Source organism: Rhizoctonia solani, chromosome 3 (genome assembly GCF_016906535.1).
Source record: "Rhizoctonia solani chromosome 3, complete sequence".
Classification (NCBI taxonomy): Eukaryota; Fungi; Basidiomycota; class Agaricomycetes; order Cantharellales; family Ceratobasidiaceae; genus Rhizoctonia; species Rhizoctonia solani.
The window spans coordinates 93,816-109,694 of NC_057372.1; the positions used below are offsets into that span (position 1 = coordinate 93,816).

Consider the following 15,879-nt stretch of genomic DNA (forward strand, 5'->3'; position numbering starts at 1 on the left):
CAATGGTTGCGCAGACGGTTGCGTGGACGGTTGCGCGGACGCGCGCACAGGCGGATGGATTGCACAAAAATGCACCGGATGCAAAAAAGCGCAACCGGAGCAGCCAAGCTGATGGATATCACAGAACATTCAAGAGACGGATAATATATACAGACTGAGGGTTTCCTTATACGGAGATTGATACAAAAATGATTCTCAGTCACATGACTTGTTTGTCTAACTAATGTCTAGCAAGCAATCAAGAAGTTTATTTTGGAAACCAACTGTTACAATTTCCCAAGAGATCCGACCCTTTACCTGAAAGTGTAGCCAAGATTTTATACATAAATATCCAACACGCGCCATAGAGCCAGGCCATTCAACGCATTCAACCGGCACCAAAATCCGACCCCTGGCAAGAGTCAGCCCCAAAAGACGACAGTGATCCGAACCCCACCAGGGGTCGGACTTTCACATCCGCACCCCAGCCGTGCGCATCTACCTCCGGTAGGGTACGGATTCCCGGGCATCCGACCCCCAGGGTCGGACTATCCGTAGCTTTTGGGTACACGGTGTAAATGTTGAGGTTGGCTGCTCTCGCACAGGGGCAACTGGTCAATACCCTCCCCGTTGCCTTGTTCACTCTGTCATCGTCTTGTGCCGGCTTCCTATTCCCTATTCAATGACTGTCAAGAGATGAGGCAATCCCAATCAATCAAGTTTTGCGTTGTGGCGGTTGAATGCGAGTGGGAGTCCAAGTCAGTGCCCGGCAGGCCTAAGATGGGGCACTGGTACGTACATTGGCCCGTATCTATCGAGTGATTTGATGTTGCAAAGAGACATGCGGGTCGACAGATCTCTTGCGGGATTTGCCAACTTGCCTGCCTGGATCCGTCCTGTTGATGTGTCATCGTTGGGTAGCTTGCATAAATACAATATATATACTACTTACACCATAGTTAAATGCATGATTACCCAAATTGTGGCAAACGCAGCGGACTCAACCGATCTCCCGAGAGCGCAAGGAGCACTGTTCGTGTTCACAAATTGTAAATTACAAAGAAAAAAATCGAGAACCCCCTAACTGTTACAGAGCCTTTCCCCCAGGTGATTTACACAGAATAAATTCTGTATAAATGCCGGGGCCGTAACCCGTAAGCGAACATAGTCCTTACGAGGCGGTTGGCCCTGCTTAGCCTTAGCCGGAGCTATGGTTCCATCAATACCGCCACTTACGCAACGGGTCAGGCATATAACAGATAGAGATTGACACGTGTGTGCAAAGTGGAAGGTTCCAACTGACCAAAACAATTCCCCCCGGCTTTGTGGGTCGCTAATCACATTTGCAAATTAGCGCCTCACGTGTGCAAGGCCCCTCTCCTTCCAAAACCACACTCTCCCAGCTCCCTCACAGTTATGCTGGGCCGGCGTGGTCGTGCCGATGAGTTTCACCAGATTGATCTATTTCTTGTTCACTGGGACCAAGCTTGTCTATTTACAGCACGCGTGAAGACATACATTTTGTAGCAGAGGCCGACGTGCTGTGGCCTCACGGAACACCAAGTACTCCCGCTGAGTATGAAGTGTATTTGTTGGACTTAGGAGAGCAGGACAATTACCAGACCAAGGCCGCATATTTCTTGACCCGGTAAGTAGCCCTAATATTTCAAAGAACCATCACTAAAAATATACTATATATTACACTGGACTCCTATATTTTTGAACGCTGACCTTTATTTAAACATTACCTGGTACACAATCCCCGTGCGCGACTTGTGCTGGGTCTTTGTAGTATCACAGGTATTGGAAACGGTAACGGTAGTGGTGACGGTGATTGTTTAGTGGTTTCAAATTTATACCCAACACGGGGCTTGGAACATTTTGGCGCCGAAGAGGGGGTGAATGTCTTGATGCATATGTCCGCCGCAACTTAATATTTCTACATGACTCAACATGTAAAGCTTTAGTTGGACATCAAAATATACTGAAATATCTATGTAGTAATTTCAAGACGCAGATTCTGAATTAAAATTGAGTATGGGCAAAACCATATTTTCATATGAGTTCATACGCGATCGAGCTAAGCGGCCAGAGTGTGACCCAAGTGTTATTGAACGAAGACAATTTTTTCAGCATTGTACTACCTACTGACCGATGGGCTACAAAGCAGAAGAAGATATACTATTGCAAGATGAAATAGAAGAGCTTGCTCTACAAGGCCTTTACCCAGGAGAGCAGCGCAAGGTGAGTGCATACACCTAGGCTTACACCAACTGCACAATCCTCACAGCTACCCTGTCCATCTTCTCAGCCATCTCCAACGCACTCAAAGTCGCCAAATAGTATCCAGGGCTCAAACTAACGGACGAAGACCTTACACGCATCGACAAAATTGACGATTTGGATATGGGAGCTATCAATACCGCTCCTGCTCCTGTTCCAAGTCCGCCGTCGCCACCAATAATTGGGCCTTTGACTTACACCAAAGCTCTCCAAGTAGCAAATAAAAGGGCTAACGGATTCTACCCTTGCGTATGGCAAATCGCTCTTGCTTGGGCACTGTATCGCAGAGCCTGTGATGCTCTGCTGGTAGCGGGAACGGGCTATGGTAAGACATTGCCACTCATACCTAATCTCTTCCTTGACCTGGAGCTTATTGTGTGGATTGTTTCGCCTCTGAACTACATTGAAATGGAGCAGGAAATAGTACTCACCAATTGGGCGCGCTGTACTATTGCTGTAAACTCTATGACGATGCCACCAGGGCTTATAAAGGTGCGCCAATATGTTTATGATTAGCGGCAGATGCTTACCAGAGTCTCATGACATTGAGTCAGGCAAATTCCGGGTTATAATATTGTCAATTGAGTCAATGCACAGAGAAAAGGGAACCAGCTAGCATCAGGGAACCAGAAGGTTGGCTACAGCCGGTTCGCGGACTTTACTGGATTTTGCAATGCCGAAGCCGGCTGTGGCAGAGCGCAATTAGGGAGATTTTGCCGTAACCGGCTATACTGAGGTGCGGGATATGGTTAACAGTTACTATTGTTTTTTTTACTCAGAATAATCAATTTATGGTCACAAACGGCATCAATTTTATCCAAAATAAGAGTGCTTCATAACTACAGATTCTTTAAACAAAGGTACATGTCCGTGCTCTCAAGATCCCAGAGTACATGAATGGATTCCCTTATCCCAGGGGAAATTACAACGCAAGAGCAAACAATTGAATGCGTGAATATAAAATTACGCTTCTTAAGATCAGTCAACTCAATGTATCCAGTTATCCTGCTCCAACAACCCCTTGATTTTGTCCATTTTGCTGGTTAATTTGTGCTTGAAGGTCATGGGCCTCTTGTTCAGCGCGCTGCTGACCCTCTTTGGCTATTCGTACTTGATTTTGTAAAGATTGGATGTCTTGCTCAATAAAACTGCTTTAACTTCAGCTCAGTCGATAAGGCGCATGTACTCACCTCTCTCATCTGTCTCCTGGACTGCCCGGGAGGCGGGGGATCTTCCGCATCATTACGAACCGGGTTCTCACAATTTTGACAAGGCATAGTCAAGTCAGGTAAGAACAATGGCAACCATGGTCCAAGAGCTCAATGTCTCACTGAGCGGAATGTCTCAATTTAGGGAGATTAGCACCGCCACCGCAATGACCAAGTCATTGTCTTGCCGCTTTTAAAATTTCTCTTGCTGTTGTCCTCTGCACTCCATCCTAAGCCCTCACCCTCACCCAAACCTATCATCCTTTATTTAAAGGCTATCTCAAGTGTTACTGCGTTTAAGACCACAGTACTCAAGGTAGAATTACTTGCTTACAGCGCTTGAGTGCTCAATGAATGGCTACATGTATGATATGCCGCCTGTGAGGTCGTGGGGACCTCGTGTCGAACGCGAGTGAAGAGGCGGTGTCGGGGCTTATGGGACGAGCCGGTATGACTTGCCAAAGTCTCGTATTCAAGGGATATGGTCCGGTTCTATCTACATGAGTGGGGTTTACATACAGTGGGGACAGTGTTGTTTGTATCTATTGTATTGGTGTGTGCGTAATGAAACAAGTCGAGCGATAGCGAGAGTGTGAGATGAGAAGCACGTGACCTAGTGGCGGTGCCACATGTGTGTGCCGCGCGCGCCTCACATTCACCCTTCCGGGCCGTGGAGCGGCTCGCCAGCGTGTCCGGTTTGGTTGTATTGGGTTTCGTCCATTGTGTAGTCGTCTTTGTAATCGATGGTTTCTTCGTTTGCCTGGTTGCTGGGGTTTCGAGTGGGTGCGGGATTTACAGCTATGGTGACGGGCTCCTGTGCGGGCTGGTTGTTGTTCGTCCCCGCTGTTTGTGGGAGTGTGAGTGGGGGGTTTGGCCGAATAATATGAGTAGCTTGTGGCTCCTTAGGTAACGAGTCGGGGGCTCCCTGGATCGGAGCGGGCGTGTATGCGGGTACCGGCGGTGCCAAGGGGATGTTCTGCAGTTCCGTTGGTGTGGCGGTTAGGTAGTTGTCAAATCCAAGATTGGCCATCGCGCCTATTATGTTCTCCATGGGCAAGTTTGCGCTCTGGCTGGTCGTCGCTACGGGGTGGCTTGCTTTCGGTGTGTTCTGCGCTTGCCTGTCCTTCTGCTTGCGACGTCGGCCAATGTGCTTTGGGTCTTGGTGCGGGTTATTCTTCCTGAACGCCTTGCGCTGTCGTCGCGAGTAGCCCATACTGATGTTCTTGAGGCGCTGCCCGGTCTCTCTTGCAAGCTGTAGGAGCGTCTTGTTGGATTCGATCTGGACGTTCGCCTGCGCGTTCAGGACGGCTTGGAGAGTCTCTGCGGTCATCTGGATAGCGTTGGAAGACATTGGTAGAGTGTATGTGCAAGGCTCTGAGTGAGGGGTGGTGTTGATGGCCTTTGCTTGGGGGTCCTTTATGTATGCTATCGTGTTCAATTGAATTTTCTTGGTTTCTTTTTCAGTGTTGCTCTTAGTTTCCTCACTTTTTCCGATTGGCAGTTTCCCTGCATTGGGTACTCCTTGGGCCTCGCGGTAAGTTTCTAATGCTTCGAGGTGTTTGATGTTTTGGTACGGCTCCCAGGTTCGGTCTCCAGTTTTCCATACTAACTCAAATATCGCGTTTCTGCCTTTTCCTTTGTGCGATGTAATCCTATCGACTGCCCATTCCTGCGGGCTTTCGCCGATTGATGTTACTTGATTCAAGTTTCGTCCGGGAAATCTTCGGTCATCTACCGGCTTGTGTGGCCTTAGGAGCAACGCATGAAACACTGGGTGTATGCCCCTTGCTTGTAGGTCCTTTCCTAGTTCTACCTCGTAGCTGGCTCCTTTGGTTACTACTTTCGCTATCTTGTATGGTCCAATGTATTTTACCAACAATTTCTTTGATGTACCTTTTGGCCATTGGATGTTCTTGGTGGAAATGTATACTAAGTCGTCTACTTTGTATTCTGCCGGGCGCCAGTGCTCGTTTGCATGTTTTGTCATTTTCACTCGTGCATCTAGTAGCGCGTTGTGTGCTTTCATGATGGCTACTTTGATATTTTTGATGTGTTTTTTTACGCCTGGGAACTTGCTACAGTTGTGTCCCTCAGCTTGCAGCCCCTCAGCTTGCAATAACGCCGGAAACACCAGTCGCTTATTAGCTGACTAACCCCGCCACCCGCTTCGCAATCGTGCTCACTGAGCTACACCGCCACAGTCGCCACGGCATAGCCGCTTAGTCATTTATACTGGAAATTTCAGCCAATTATTGTATATAACTACTCTGCCTAGTTGTAATGAATGAATAATTCTTTTGAAAACCTCTAATATCCCCCCACACCTCATGCCGAAGTCTAACTTGCCTCAAAACAAGGCCGCCCGGGTTCATCCTGATGTTTGTAGAGTAGTTGACGCCCTTAGTCGAGATCCTCTAACAGAGGAGCCCCTCAGTGATGAGCGACTCCTTCAGACAGCGCGTGTACAGGCTTAAACCATTTAATTTAATTTAATTATCATGCATATATGTACATTTGTTCTATGCCTCATTGTTTGTTTGGTTAGTCTTATGTAATAAAAGCCTGAAAACTCTTCACGTTGTACATGTTTTGCGGAAGCGGCTTGGCAGGGCCTAATTTGGAATAACAAACTCCCCATCAGCGTGCAAGCTGAGGGACACAACTGTAATTGCGTCAAATATCATTGGCAAGGGTATGCGTCCGTAATTCAAATAGAACGGTGCTAACCCGGTCGCTTCCAATCTTGCCGAGTTGATTGCAAATTCGATGGCCGGCAAGTGCCTAGCCCACTCTTTCTGCTTATCTGCGGTGCAGATCCTTAGCATTCCCAAATAGGTGCGCTGTGCTCTTTCTGTCATGCCGTCCGTTTGTGGGTGATAAGCTGATGACATCTTAAGCTTGGTCTTTGTCAGCTTTGCAAGTTTGCGCCAGAACGTCGATGTGAACAGTGAGTTACGGTCTGATACTATAGTCTCCGGCATACCGTGTAGTTTATAGACATGTTCGAATATAATTTCAGCAATATCTTTCGCTTTGTATGTCTGTTTTGTAGCAACTAAATGAATCATTCGCGTGAGGTTATCAATGACCGTCATGATCATGTCAAATTTGCCGTATTGGGTCTCTGACTCTGGTAGTGGTCCTACAAAATCAATGCCAATAGACTGCCATGGGTACGATGGGATTGGCATCGGGTGAAGTAGTCCTTGCGGCTTCTGTGTTGCCGTCTTGTTTACTGCGCATACATGACACAATTTGCAATAATCGTACACATCTTTGACCATGGTTTTCCACCATACTTGCGTGCGCAGCCACTGTAGCGTTTTCTTTGCGCTGAGGTGCGCCAGGATTGAGTGCGCGTGTGTGATGATGATCTCACGCAGTTTCCTTTCGCCTACTTTGATGTCTGGGATGCATAATACTCGTTCGCCATCTCTGCGTAGGTATAGTATGTCTTTCTCGAGTTCAAAATTTGAGTACTTTTCCAGTTCTTGTACTATTACCTGTAGGGCTTTGTCCTCTTTGTATGTACCCCAAATGCATTCCGGTAATTGAACTTCCGTTATGCACTTAGCTAGTGGTGATTCTGTTTCTATCTCTAGCGTGTTGGGTTTTGCATCTTTAGGCTCTACTGTTGTCTCGGCCCCGGTCTTGGCTTGTGGTTTGGCCCTCAACTTGGTTTGTGACTCATCCTGTGACTCTTCTCTAGGTTCAGCCTTCGGTTTTCCCTTCTTTGTCCGGGGCTTCCGTTCAGGTGTGGGTTGCTGGCCATATTTTTCTACTGGCTTGCGCGTCCAAGTGCTGCGTCTGGTCTCCTGCTTGATTGTTTGTCTAGCTTTGAGCTTGGCTTTTACTTCGTTGCCAACGTACAACGGCCTGGTGATGTCTTTGGACACTTTCTCCTGTACTGCTGTTGCTCTGACAAGTATATGCGTTGTTTCTTGATCCGTATCATCAACGTACTTGGCTTTAGATCGTTCTACGCCCTCTGGCTCGTTATTGTACATTTGTGATAGCCCGTTGGCTAGTATGTTTGTCTTGCCGGGTATGTAGTGTATGTCTACGTCAAATTTGTTGATTTTCTCCATCCATTGGACTTGTCGCGCCAAGAGTTTCTTCTGAGTATTGAAGTACTTGAGTGCCCGGTGATCTGTGAACACTCAAACTTTCACGCCTTGTAGTAGGTTTTTGAACCTTTCTAGCGATTCTTTGATAGCTAATAGTTCTTGTTTGTGCACTGGGTAGTTCTGCTGAGTGGCTGTGAACTTTCCTGACCAGAACGCAGCTATCTTTGCTGTTTTCAGGTCCTCTCCTTGACTTACTACACCGCTTGCTCCTGTGCAGCATGCGTCGGTTGTTAGGTTAACTGGTGGAGCACCTGGTGAGTAATCCAGTGACACCCTATTATGGTTCCTATATGCTGATACAATGTCCTTGATTTCTTGGAACGCTTGTTGTTCCGTTGCTTCCCAACGCCATGGCTGCGATGCTGCCGCTCGCTTTGATAAAACGCTCATTGGTATTCTTACGTTTGGGCAGTTTGGGGCTAGGTAGCCTATGGCTCCCAAGAAGCTTATTATCTGTTCTTTGGACGTAGGTACTTTCCATTTCTCAATTGCGTCAACCTTGTGTGGGTCCATTGAGATTCCGGCTGACGTGATTACGTGTCCTAGGATTTCGAGCCATTCAGCAAATAGTTGCATCTTATGCGGGCTCAGGTACAGTTTCTCGCGTCGTAGTACTTTGAAAACCATTTGAACGTGTTTCACGTGCTCTTCTACAGTATCTGAAAATATGATTGTGTTGTCTAGATAGACGTACATAAATTTCCCGATGAAGTCCGCAAATATGTGGTTCATGAGTGATTGGTACGTTGCGCCTGCATTACAATCGCCTTGTTGCATCACTTTACTGACCATTGTTCCGTTTGGTGTCATGAACAATGTTTGTTCGACGTGCTCTGGTACTACGCGTATTTGTTCATACACGTCTTTACCGTTGATCAGGCTTTGGTATGGGTGCCGCAACACTTCTGATAGTATGTCGTTGATATCAGGTAGCGGCAATGCCAGTTTGTGAGTGTTTGCGTTAATCTCACGTTTGTCAAGTACTGTTCTAACCGCCGTTTTGCCGTCTTTCGACTTTTTCATCAGAATTAACATGGGTATTGCGTTGCTCCCTGGCCGGTGTTCCCAGCGGCCAGTATCAAGGTATGCGCAAAATTTTTCATCCCATAGGCTTTGTAGTGGTTTTGGACACTGTACGCAACGTGAATGATACTTTTTTGATTCATCAATCAGTGGGATTGTGTGATTAATTGCTTGAAATGGCGGGAGCAGCGTTTCTGCCATTGTTTTGCACAAGTCTACTCCAGCATTCCTAAGTTCTTCCCGGCACTTCTCTATTTCTGCCTCAAAGATTTCAGCTACATGCGCTTTGATTTCAAGCACAATTTCTCCTTTGATTGGTACCGGTTTGGTGCTCCCAATTGACACTGATGGCGGGTTCATCCCTATTATTACTTTGTGTTGGTATAGGAATGGTGTACCAAGGATTAGGTTGTAGTTGTCTATATTAATCACATCAAATCTGCGCCTGTAGTCTACAGTCTGGTATGATATGCGTGCATCTACTGAGTAGTTGATCATGCTTCGCAACCCCTGTACTGCCATCTGTAGTCCGATTGGGCTTGCTAGCGGCTTGCATTTGAGCTTGAGTTGGTCAACAACTGTAGTAGAGATAAAGTCACCTAGTGATCCTGTGTCCAGTAAGGCGCGTACCTTGTGTCCTTCAATCAACGCTTCTACTACAATTGGCTTAGGCATTTGTTGGGTAATGTCTCTTGGTTTTGACGCGTTCCGCTCAAGATTCTTTGTTGTTTGGGGTTTCTTGCCATTGTCAAGTTTTAGCGCATTTAGCTCTATGCGTATACCCCCCAACCCCTTTGATTCGTCCTCTGAGTTGGACCACTTGAGTGGTTCCCAGGGCCTGTTGGCCTCCTCTTTGCTTTCATCAGCGGTTTGGTACTCAGTCTCACTCGCTTTTCCGGGGTTGTTTTCACGTGCCCTTTGCTCCAGTCTTAGTAAGTACGCTTCCTTTGCAAGTTTTGCAATCTCTCTGTAGGTGAGCTGAACTTCCTGTTTTTCTTTGCTAGTGATCTTTAGGCGATCATTCTCCGCTATCACAATCTGTGAGTACGGGGTTATTTTGTCTAATATTTCATCTAGGAGGGACTTCCCGGGCTCAATCTTGCTTAGGGAGGTCTTGGCGCTTGCAGGGCTATTATTTGCAATCGGTTGTATGCTTGCAACTCCAATGTATGATTGCTCCCGCTGTTTCTGTAGCTTGTCAATTTGACTGTACTGTAGTGATGCGTTGAATATAGTACTGGGCTTAGCTGTGTTGCGCGTTGGGCAGTCTTTGATTGTGTGTCCAGGTTCCTTGCAATTGAAGCATTTACCCGCCGCGCGTAGCTCGTTCCTCTCATCACGTGACAGCTTTGATTTGTCAGCTTTAGGTTTTTCTTTTGACTTCCCGTTTTGGGCCCTTGGGGTGGAGTTCTGTTTACTGCTCTCGCCCTTTGGGTTCTGTTTGGGTGGCTTGTTCGTTTGTTTTGTAATTAACCCGCCGCCGTTCTGCTGATCATTTCCTTTGGGTTTTCCCTGCGCGGACGCCCTTTGTTTAGCCTCTTCGGCTGCTTCAAAGCGCTCCGCCATCTCAGTAAGTATGTCCAGGTCTGTCTCTTCCTCATCTAGTCCTGCCTCGATCCATTTGACCTTTATGTATGTATGCACTGTGTCCCATAGTTTGTTGCATATATTACGGTCTGTGATGTCTGGCAGTTGTCTCTGGAGCCGTTTCAGGGCTTGTAAGTAATCGACAAACTTCTGGTTGCCTTGCCGCGCGTATTTGAATTCGCAGCAAAGCTTGCTTTTAAGATCAGGCGGGAAAAAATAAGAAAATAATCCCATTTTAAGCGTGTCTACCGTGTAGGATTTTGGGTCCGGGGCTACAAAGTCCATATACCAGCGCAAAGCGTTCCCTGATAGGAACGTTCCAAGGTGTTCTACTGCACGTTTGCCCTTATACCCGGATGCTTGGAGCCAGTGGTCTACTTTGTAGTCCCACTTTTCAAATGCGTTGTAGTCATCTTGTCCTCGGTACGCGACCGGTTCCTTGACTTTGATGCTAGCTTGTTTGAGTTCCTGGATTTGTTCTTGGAGCTTACGTTTCTCGCGTTGCTCCTTGCGCATTTTCTCTTTTAGACAGTACTCCTCTCTTTTTTTCTTGTTCTTCCGTCTTTTCCCGCTGTTAACCAATCCCAAGGACAAGTTTGACGTAGTGGATTTGTCACTGTCGGAGCTTTCCGGTGAGCTGCTACTTCCGCTTTTGCTTTTGCTTTCTGACGGGCTGTATGCGCGCTTTTTAGCACTCTTTTCTTTCTTTGAGGTGCTAGGCGTTGCCACTCCCTTTGCTCTCATTTTGTTAGCAAAGTATCCCCCCGCAGGGAGGGCCGCAATGCCGGACCTGTCACGTGATCTTTCCGGCGTTTCTCGCCATGCTGCTTTCCTGGGTGGCCTTATGTCATCTAGTGTAATTCCAATAGACGGTCGATCTTTCTTAGGCATTGTGTCATCCGTTCTGGACTTTGCTGTTTTGTAAGCCTGTTGCGCATCAAAATCCTCGTTGCTAATCCATTTGCCTTTGTCAAAAAAGGTGGGACAGCCGGGGTCCGCAGCAGCGCTTTGATTGCTCGGCTGGGCCACTGTCCGTGTCTCTGCGTTTGGTGAGTTTGTTTCCAGTTCTATTTCCCATTCTGAGGGTATGTATTCTTTGGTGTTTGATGACTCCCAGAGCGCCTTGTTGATTTTGGTCAACAGGTCTTTGTCATTCTGTATGATGTTGGGTAGCGATGATCGGAGACTCCTCAGTCTTTGATTGTCTTTGATTATCTCACGCATGTATGCTAAGTCCTCGGCTTTTTGTTGAGCCGCTGACTTTCCTTTCAATACTTTGGACTGTCTCAGTGTTTTGTTGGACCCGTTTTTGGGTTCTTCAACTTCCTCATGTATGCTACCAGTATCAACATTAATTGTTTCTGTAAAGAACTTGGGCCCGTTTAGGGGCGCGCAATGTGTAGTTACAGGTGGCCTAGCCTTTTGGCTAGGGGTTACGAACGGAGTTGTGGACCCCACAGGGTCTTCTTCTCTTGGAGTCGCTTTGGCATCAGCTAGGAATGATGGAGTAACGAGTCGTGAGGGGTACGGTTTGCTTGGCTGTGAGGCCTGTTTGCTCGTACTTGCCCTCGAGGGGTGCAGTTCGCTAGGCCCGGGGGCCTGTTCGCTCGCTCTCTCCTCCAAGTGGTATGGTTGGCTTGGGTCTCCCTTTGCTTCCCCAATATTCTTCTCGGCAGGGCCAGCCACTCTGTTGCTGGTCCAGTGTCGTACTCCACTGTAAGGTGGGGTACTCGCTAGTGGACGAGCGCTTGTGGCCGTACTACTACTGACAAAGCTATCTACTAACTACGCAAGGCTATACTACTACCGCTATAAGGCGGCCTTCTACTACTATACTACTGCGAGGGGGCCTTAGGCCTGGGAGGTGTGATGAGTAAAGGGGTGGTGAGTGCTTGTGGACTACTAAGGGGCCGGCTACTTAGCTGGCTGACTACCTTCTCTAATGTGTAAGAGACAAGGTAAAATTGACTTGGGGTCTCCAAGCGATTTCCCTACTGTATATATAGACAAAGGCGCACTATTTACATGGTCTGTGCTTGTGGGAGAAGAAGTACATGGTGGGGAAAGGAAGCGTGCTGCGGGCTGCGCGGAAGCGTGGATTTCTCCTAAGCGCCCTTGGCACGGCATCTCGGCGCGGCATCTCGGCATAATAAGCGCCGAGGTCACGTGATCGAAAAACAAAAGATATCAAGTCCGTAAAAAATACTAAAAATAATAGAAAAAATAGGCAATTCCAATGGTATAATCAAGGGGGTTGTAACATTGCCCCCCCCCTAAAGGCTCTTGGCGGCGTCACGAGCCTTTCTGAGTCTAGCCTGATTGAAGCGCTTGATCTCCTCCTGGCTGTGTTCCAATAGTTCCTCGGGCTCCCAGGAGTTGTCTTCTGGGCCGTAACCTTTCCATTTAATCAGATAAAACCATTTCCCTCTTTGTCGCTTTGAGTCAATGATTTGTTCTACTTTGTATTCCTCTTCTCCCTCTATTGTTTCAGGGGGAGGTCGCTCTGGGAACGGCTGACTTGGAGATTCATAGCTTCTGGATAATAACCCAACGTAGAAGACATCATGGATTTTCAGGGTTTCCGGTAATTCTAGACGGTAGGCGTGGCTGGAAACCTTTTCGATGACTTTGAATGGTCCTAGTCGTTTGGGGTCCAGTTTATTTGAGTTGGTCCTAAGCTCTACGTTTTTTCCATCTAGCCAGACCTTCTCCCCTACTGAGTATTCCGGTACTGTTCCCTTGTCCCTGATCATCCGTTCTTTGCTCATTCTGAGGGCTGATTCGGCCTCTTTCCATTCTTGGGCTAACGTGTCAGCTACCGCATCTGCTTCTGGGACGTTGGCTGGGATGTTGGAAGGGTTCATGATCGGGTTCCGTCCATAGACAAGTTCGAAGGGTGTTTTTCCGGTTGATGCGTGTTTGGCATTGTTGTATGCGTACTCAGCCAAAGGTAGCCAAGTGGCCCAATCCAAATGGTCGGCGGCTATGTAGGAGCGTAGGTAAAACTCAATGAACTGGTTCACCCTTTCTGTCTGTCCATCTGATTCGGGGTGATACGCAGAGGAGAAAGCTGGCTTGACTCCAAGTCGTTGGTAGAGGGCCCTTAAGAACTTTCCAGTGAAGGTGGTTCCGCGGTCAGAGATTGTTTTGACCGGTAATCCGTGAAGTTTCCACACATGGGTGATGAAAAGATCTGCAAGGCCTTTGGCGGTAACTTTCTTGGAGGTGGGGATGAAGTGCCCAAACTTGGAGAATGAATCAATCACCACTAAGATAGCGTCGTGACCCTGTGACTTGGGGAACCCAGTGATGAAATTGTAGGAGATGGTGTGAAACGGGAACGGGGGGACTTCCAAAGGTTTCAGCGCAATGACCGGTGCATGGGCTCGCCGGTTGGCTTGGCATACGGGGCAACATTCTACCCACTCCTTGGCGGAGGACTTCATCCCTGGCCACCAGTAATTGCGACTTAACAGTTCAAGGGTACGTTGTTGCCCTGGGTGTCCTGCCAGCGGTGAGTCGTGGAATTCCCTGAGTAGCCGGTCTTTTGTGGATTCTGAGTCTGGAACCACCAACTTTCCGCGGTACCATAATAGGTCTTCTTCCCAATCATATTCCCTGTAGGCCTTTCGAATTGACAGAGGTGCGTTGTCCGCGTCTTCTGTGAGGAACTTGATGATGGGTTCAAGTGACGGGTCATCCCTGAGTTTGGTACGGATTTCTGAGACAATATTGAGTTCCTCTTCTGACGTGTTGGCAAATACTTCCGCTGGTAGCATGACTTCTGGGTTTGGGGGCGTATCTACGTAGTCAGACCTTCTGGACAGTGCATCTGGTTTCCCTGATTGCTTCCCTGGGCAATAATGGATTTCGAAATTGAAATCGCTCAGGAATATGCGCCATCTGGCGTGCCTCCGGTTGAAGGTCCTGGCTTGCCTCCAGTATTCCAGGTTCCTGTGATCCGTGAAGACCTGGATTGGCTTGTCTGTAGCTTCTAGGAATATCCGCCATTCTTCTAATGCCTTGATTATTGCCAGGAGTTCCTTATCGTGGGTGTCGTAATTGGCTTCTGCTCCTGAGAATGATTTGGACATGTAGGCAATGGGGTGTAACCGGTTGTCTGGGCCTCGCTGGCTGAGTATTGCTCCCATTGCTACCCCTGATGCGTCTGTTTTGAGGTAGTAGGGTAGGCCTGGGTTGGAGTGAATAAGGACCGGTGACTGGGTGACAAGAAGCTTTAATTCCTGGAACGCTGCTTCCTCTAGGTTACCCCATGACCAAGGGGTTTCCTTTTTGGTGAGATTATGCAGAGGGCGTGCGACCGAACTAAAGTTGGGGATAAACCGGCGGAGGTAATTGACAAAACCTAGGAAGGCCTGGACTTGTTTAACCGTCTTGGGCTGTGGCCATGACGTGACTGCCTCAATCTTTTTCTGGTCCATGGAGAAACCGGCTGGGGATATGACGATGCCTAAGTAATCCACCGTAGTGACGTGGAAGTGGCATTTAGAGAGCTTGCAAAACAACTGGTTTTTCATTAGCCTCGATAGGACTTCCCTAACGTGTTCCGGGTGCTTCTCGGGGTCTTCTGAGAAGATGAGGATATCATCCAGGTAGATTACCACTGTGACGTCGATGAGATCCCTGAACAAGTCATTCATAAAATGTTGGAAGGCGGCCGGGGCGTTGGTGAGACCAAAGGGCATGACCAGATATTCAAATAGTCCATACTTAGTCCTAAAGGCCGTCTTCCACTCATCTCCTTCTTTAATTCTGACGTTGTTATAGCCCCAACAAAGATCCAACTTGGTGAAGAGTTTTGCATTCCTTAGTTTGGCCATAAGGTCATCTTGCCTGGGGAGAGGGTAGACATTTTTATGAGTGACCTTGTTCAACTTCCTATAATCGACAACCAGTCTGAGGGAGCCATCTGCCTTTTTTACGAACATGACTGGGGCGCCTGCTGAGGAGGTACTAGGGCGGATTTTGCCTGTTGCCAGCTCCTCGTCAATGTGTTGTTTCAGCGCCCTGGATTCTGCATTGGTCATGCCATAAATGGGTCCGGGTGAGAGTTTGGCATCAGGAAGTAGGTCAATGGAAATGTCATATTCCCTGTGGGGGGGAAGGACCTTAAATTCTTCTTTGCCAAATACTCTCGCAAACTCATGGTATTGGGTAGGGAGGTCTGCCAAGGGGTCAGGGTCCGCTTCTTCCTCAGAGGCAATTTGAACCTGTTCTGGGAATGTGACAAGTCCCTGTTGCCAGTCGATTAGGGGGGATTCCAATGTGAGCCAGGTCATGCCAAGAATAGCCGGGGTGTTGCCTATGGGGCAAACAAGGAAAGGAATGTGGTGGGGATGGCCATTGGCCGAGACCGCGAGTTGGACCTGGTGCCAAATGCGACCAGTCTGAGATATGGTACCATCTAACATCCTCACTACTCGTGGATTTTCGAGTAGGGTTTTTGGGATTTTCAATTTTTCTACTAGAGTGGGGGATATAAAATTGGAGGTGGCGCCGGAGTCAATGAGGGTTTTGATAGGGTCCGTCGGGTAGTCACGCAGTATTATATCAAGAAAGAGTAAGGGTTTCTTGTTTGAGTCCATTGCGATATTTACAAATTCTGAGACTGATACATGCGATTCTAATTTAGAGACCAAGGGCTTGACGGT

At 47.9% G+C, this 15,879-nt stretch overlaps 4 protein-coding genes across 4 annotated transcripts; 1 reads left to right on the forward strand and 3 right to left on the reverse strand.

Annotated features, from left to right (window-relative positions):
• Positions 1 to 2,133: 2,133 nt before the first annotated feature.
• On the forward strand, positions 2,134 to 2,778 carry RhiXN_02437 (ATP-dependent DNA helicase Q-like SIM; the record flags this gene model as incomplete). The annotated part of the gene is made up of 2 exons (XM_043322256.1): positions 2,134 to 2,223; positions 2,323 to 2,778. 2 exons carry the CDS (start codon positions 2,134 to 2,136, stop codon positions 2,776 to 2,778), a joined length of 546 nt encoding a protein of 181 aa, XP_043177752.1.
• A 484-nt stretch (positions 2,779 to 3,262) lies between these two features.
• RhiXN_02438 (uncharacterized protein) lies at positions 3,263 to 3,539 on the reverse strand (the record flags this gene model as incomplete). The annotated part of the gene is made up of 2 exons (XM_043322257.1): positions 3,263 to 3,400; positions 3,453 to 3,539. The coding sequence occupies 2 exons, from the start codon at positions 3,537 to 3,539 to the stop codon at positions 3,263 to 3,265; spliced, it is 225 nt and encodes a 74-aa protein (XP_043177753.1).
• A 586-nt stretch (positions 3,540 to 4,125) lies between these two features.
• On the reverse strand, positions 4,126 to 5,496 carry RhiXN_02439 (Ty3/Gypsy polyprotein/retrotransposon; the record flags this gene model as incomplete). The annotated part of the gene is made up of 1 exon (XM_043322258.1): positions 4,126 to 5,496. The coding sequence occupies one exon, from the start codon at positions 5,494 to 5,496 to the stop codon at positions 4,126 to 4,128; it is 1,371 nt and encodes a 456-aa protein (XP_043177754.1).
• Positions 5,497 to 6,082: 586 nt separating this feature from the next.
• Positions 6,083 to 15,813, reverse strand: RhiXN_02440 (Pol polyprotein/retrotransposon; the record flags this gene model as incomplete). Its single annotated transcript, XM_043322259.1, has 3 exons — positions 6,083 to 7,588; positions 7,643 to 11,940; positions 12,504 to 15,813. The coding sequence occupies 3 exons, from the start codon at positions 15,811 to 15,813 to the stop codon at positions 6,083 to 6,085; spliced, it is 9,114 nt and encodes a 3,037-aa protein (XP_043177755.1).
• Between the last annotated feature and the right edge of the window lie 66 nt (positions 15,814 to 15,879).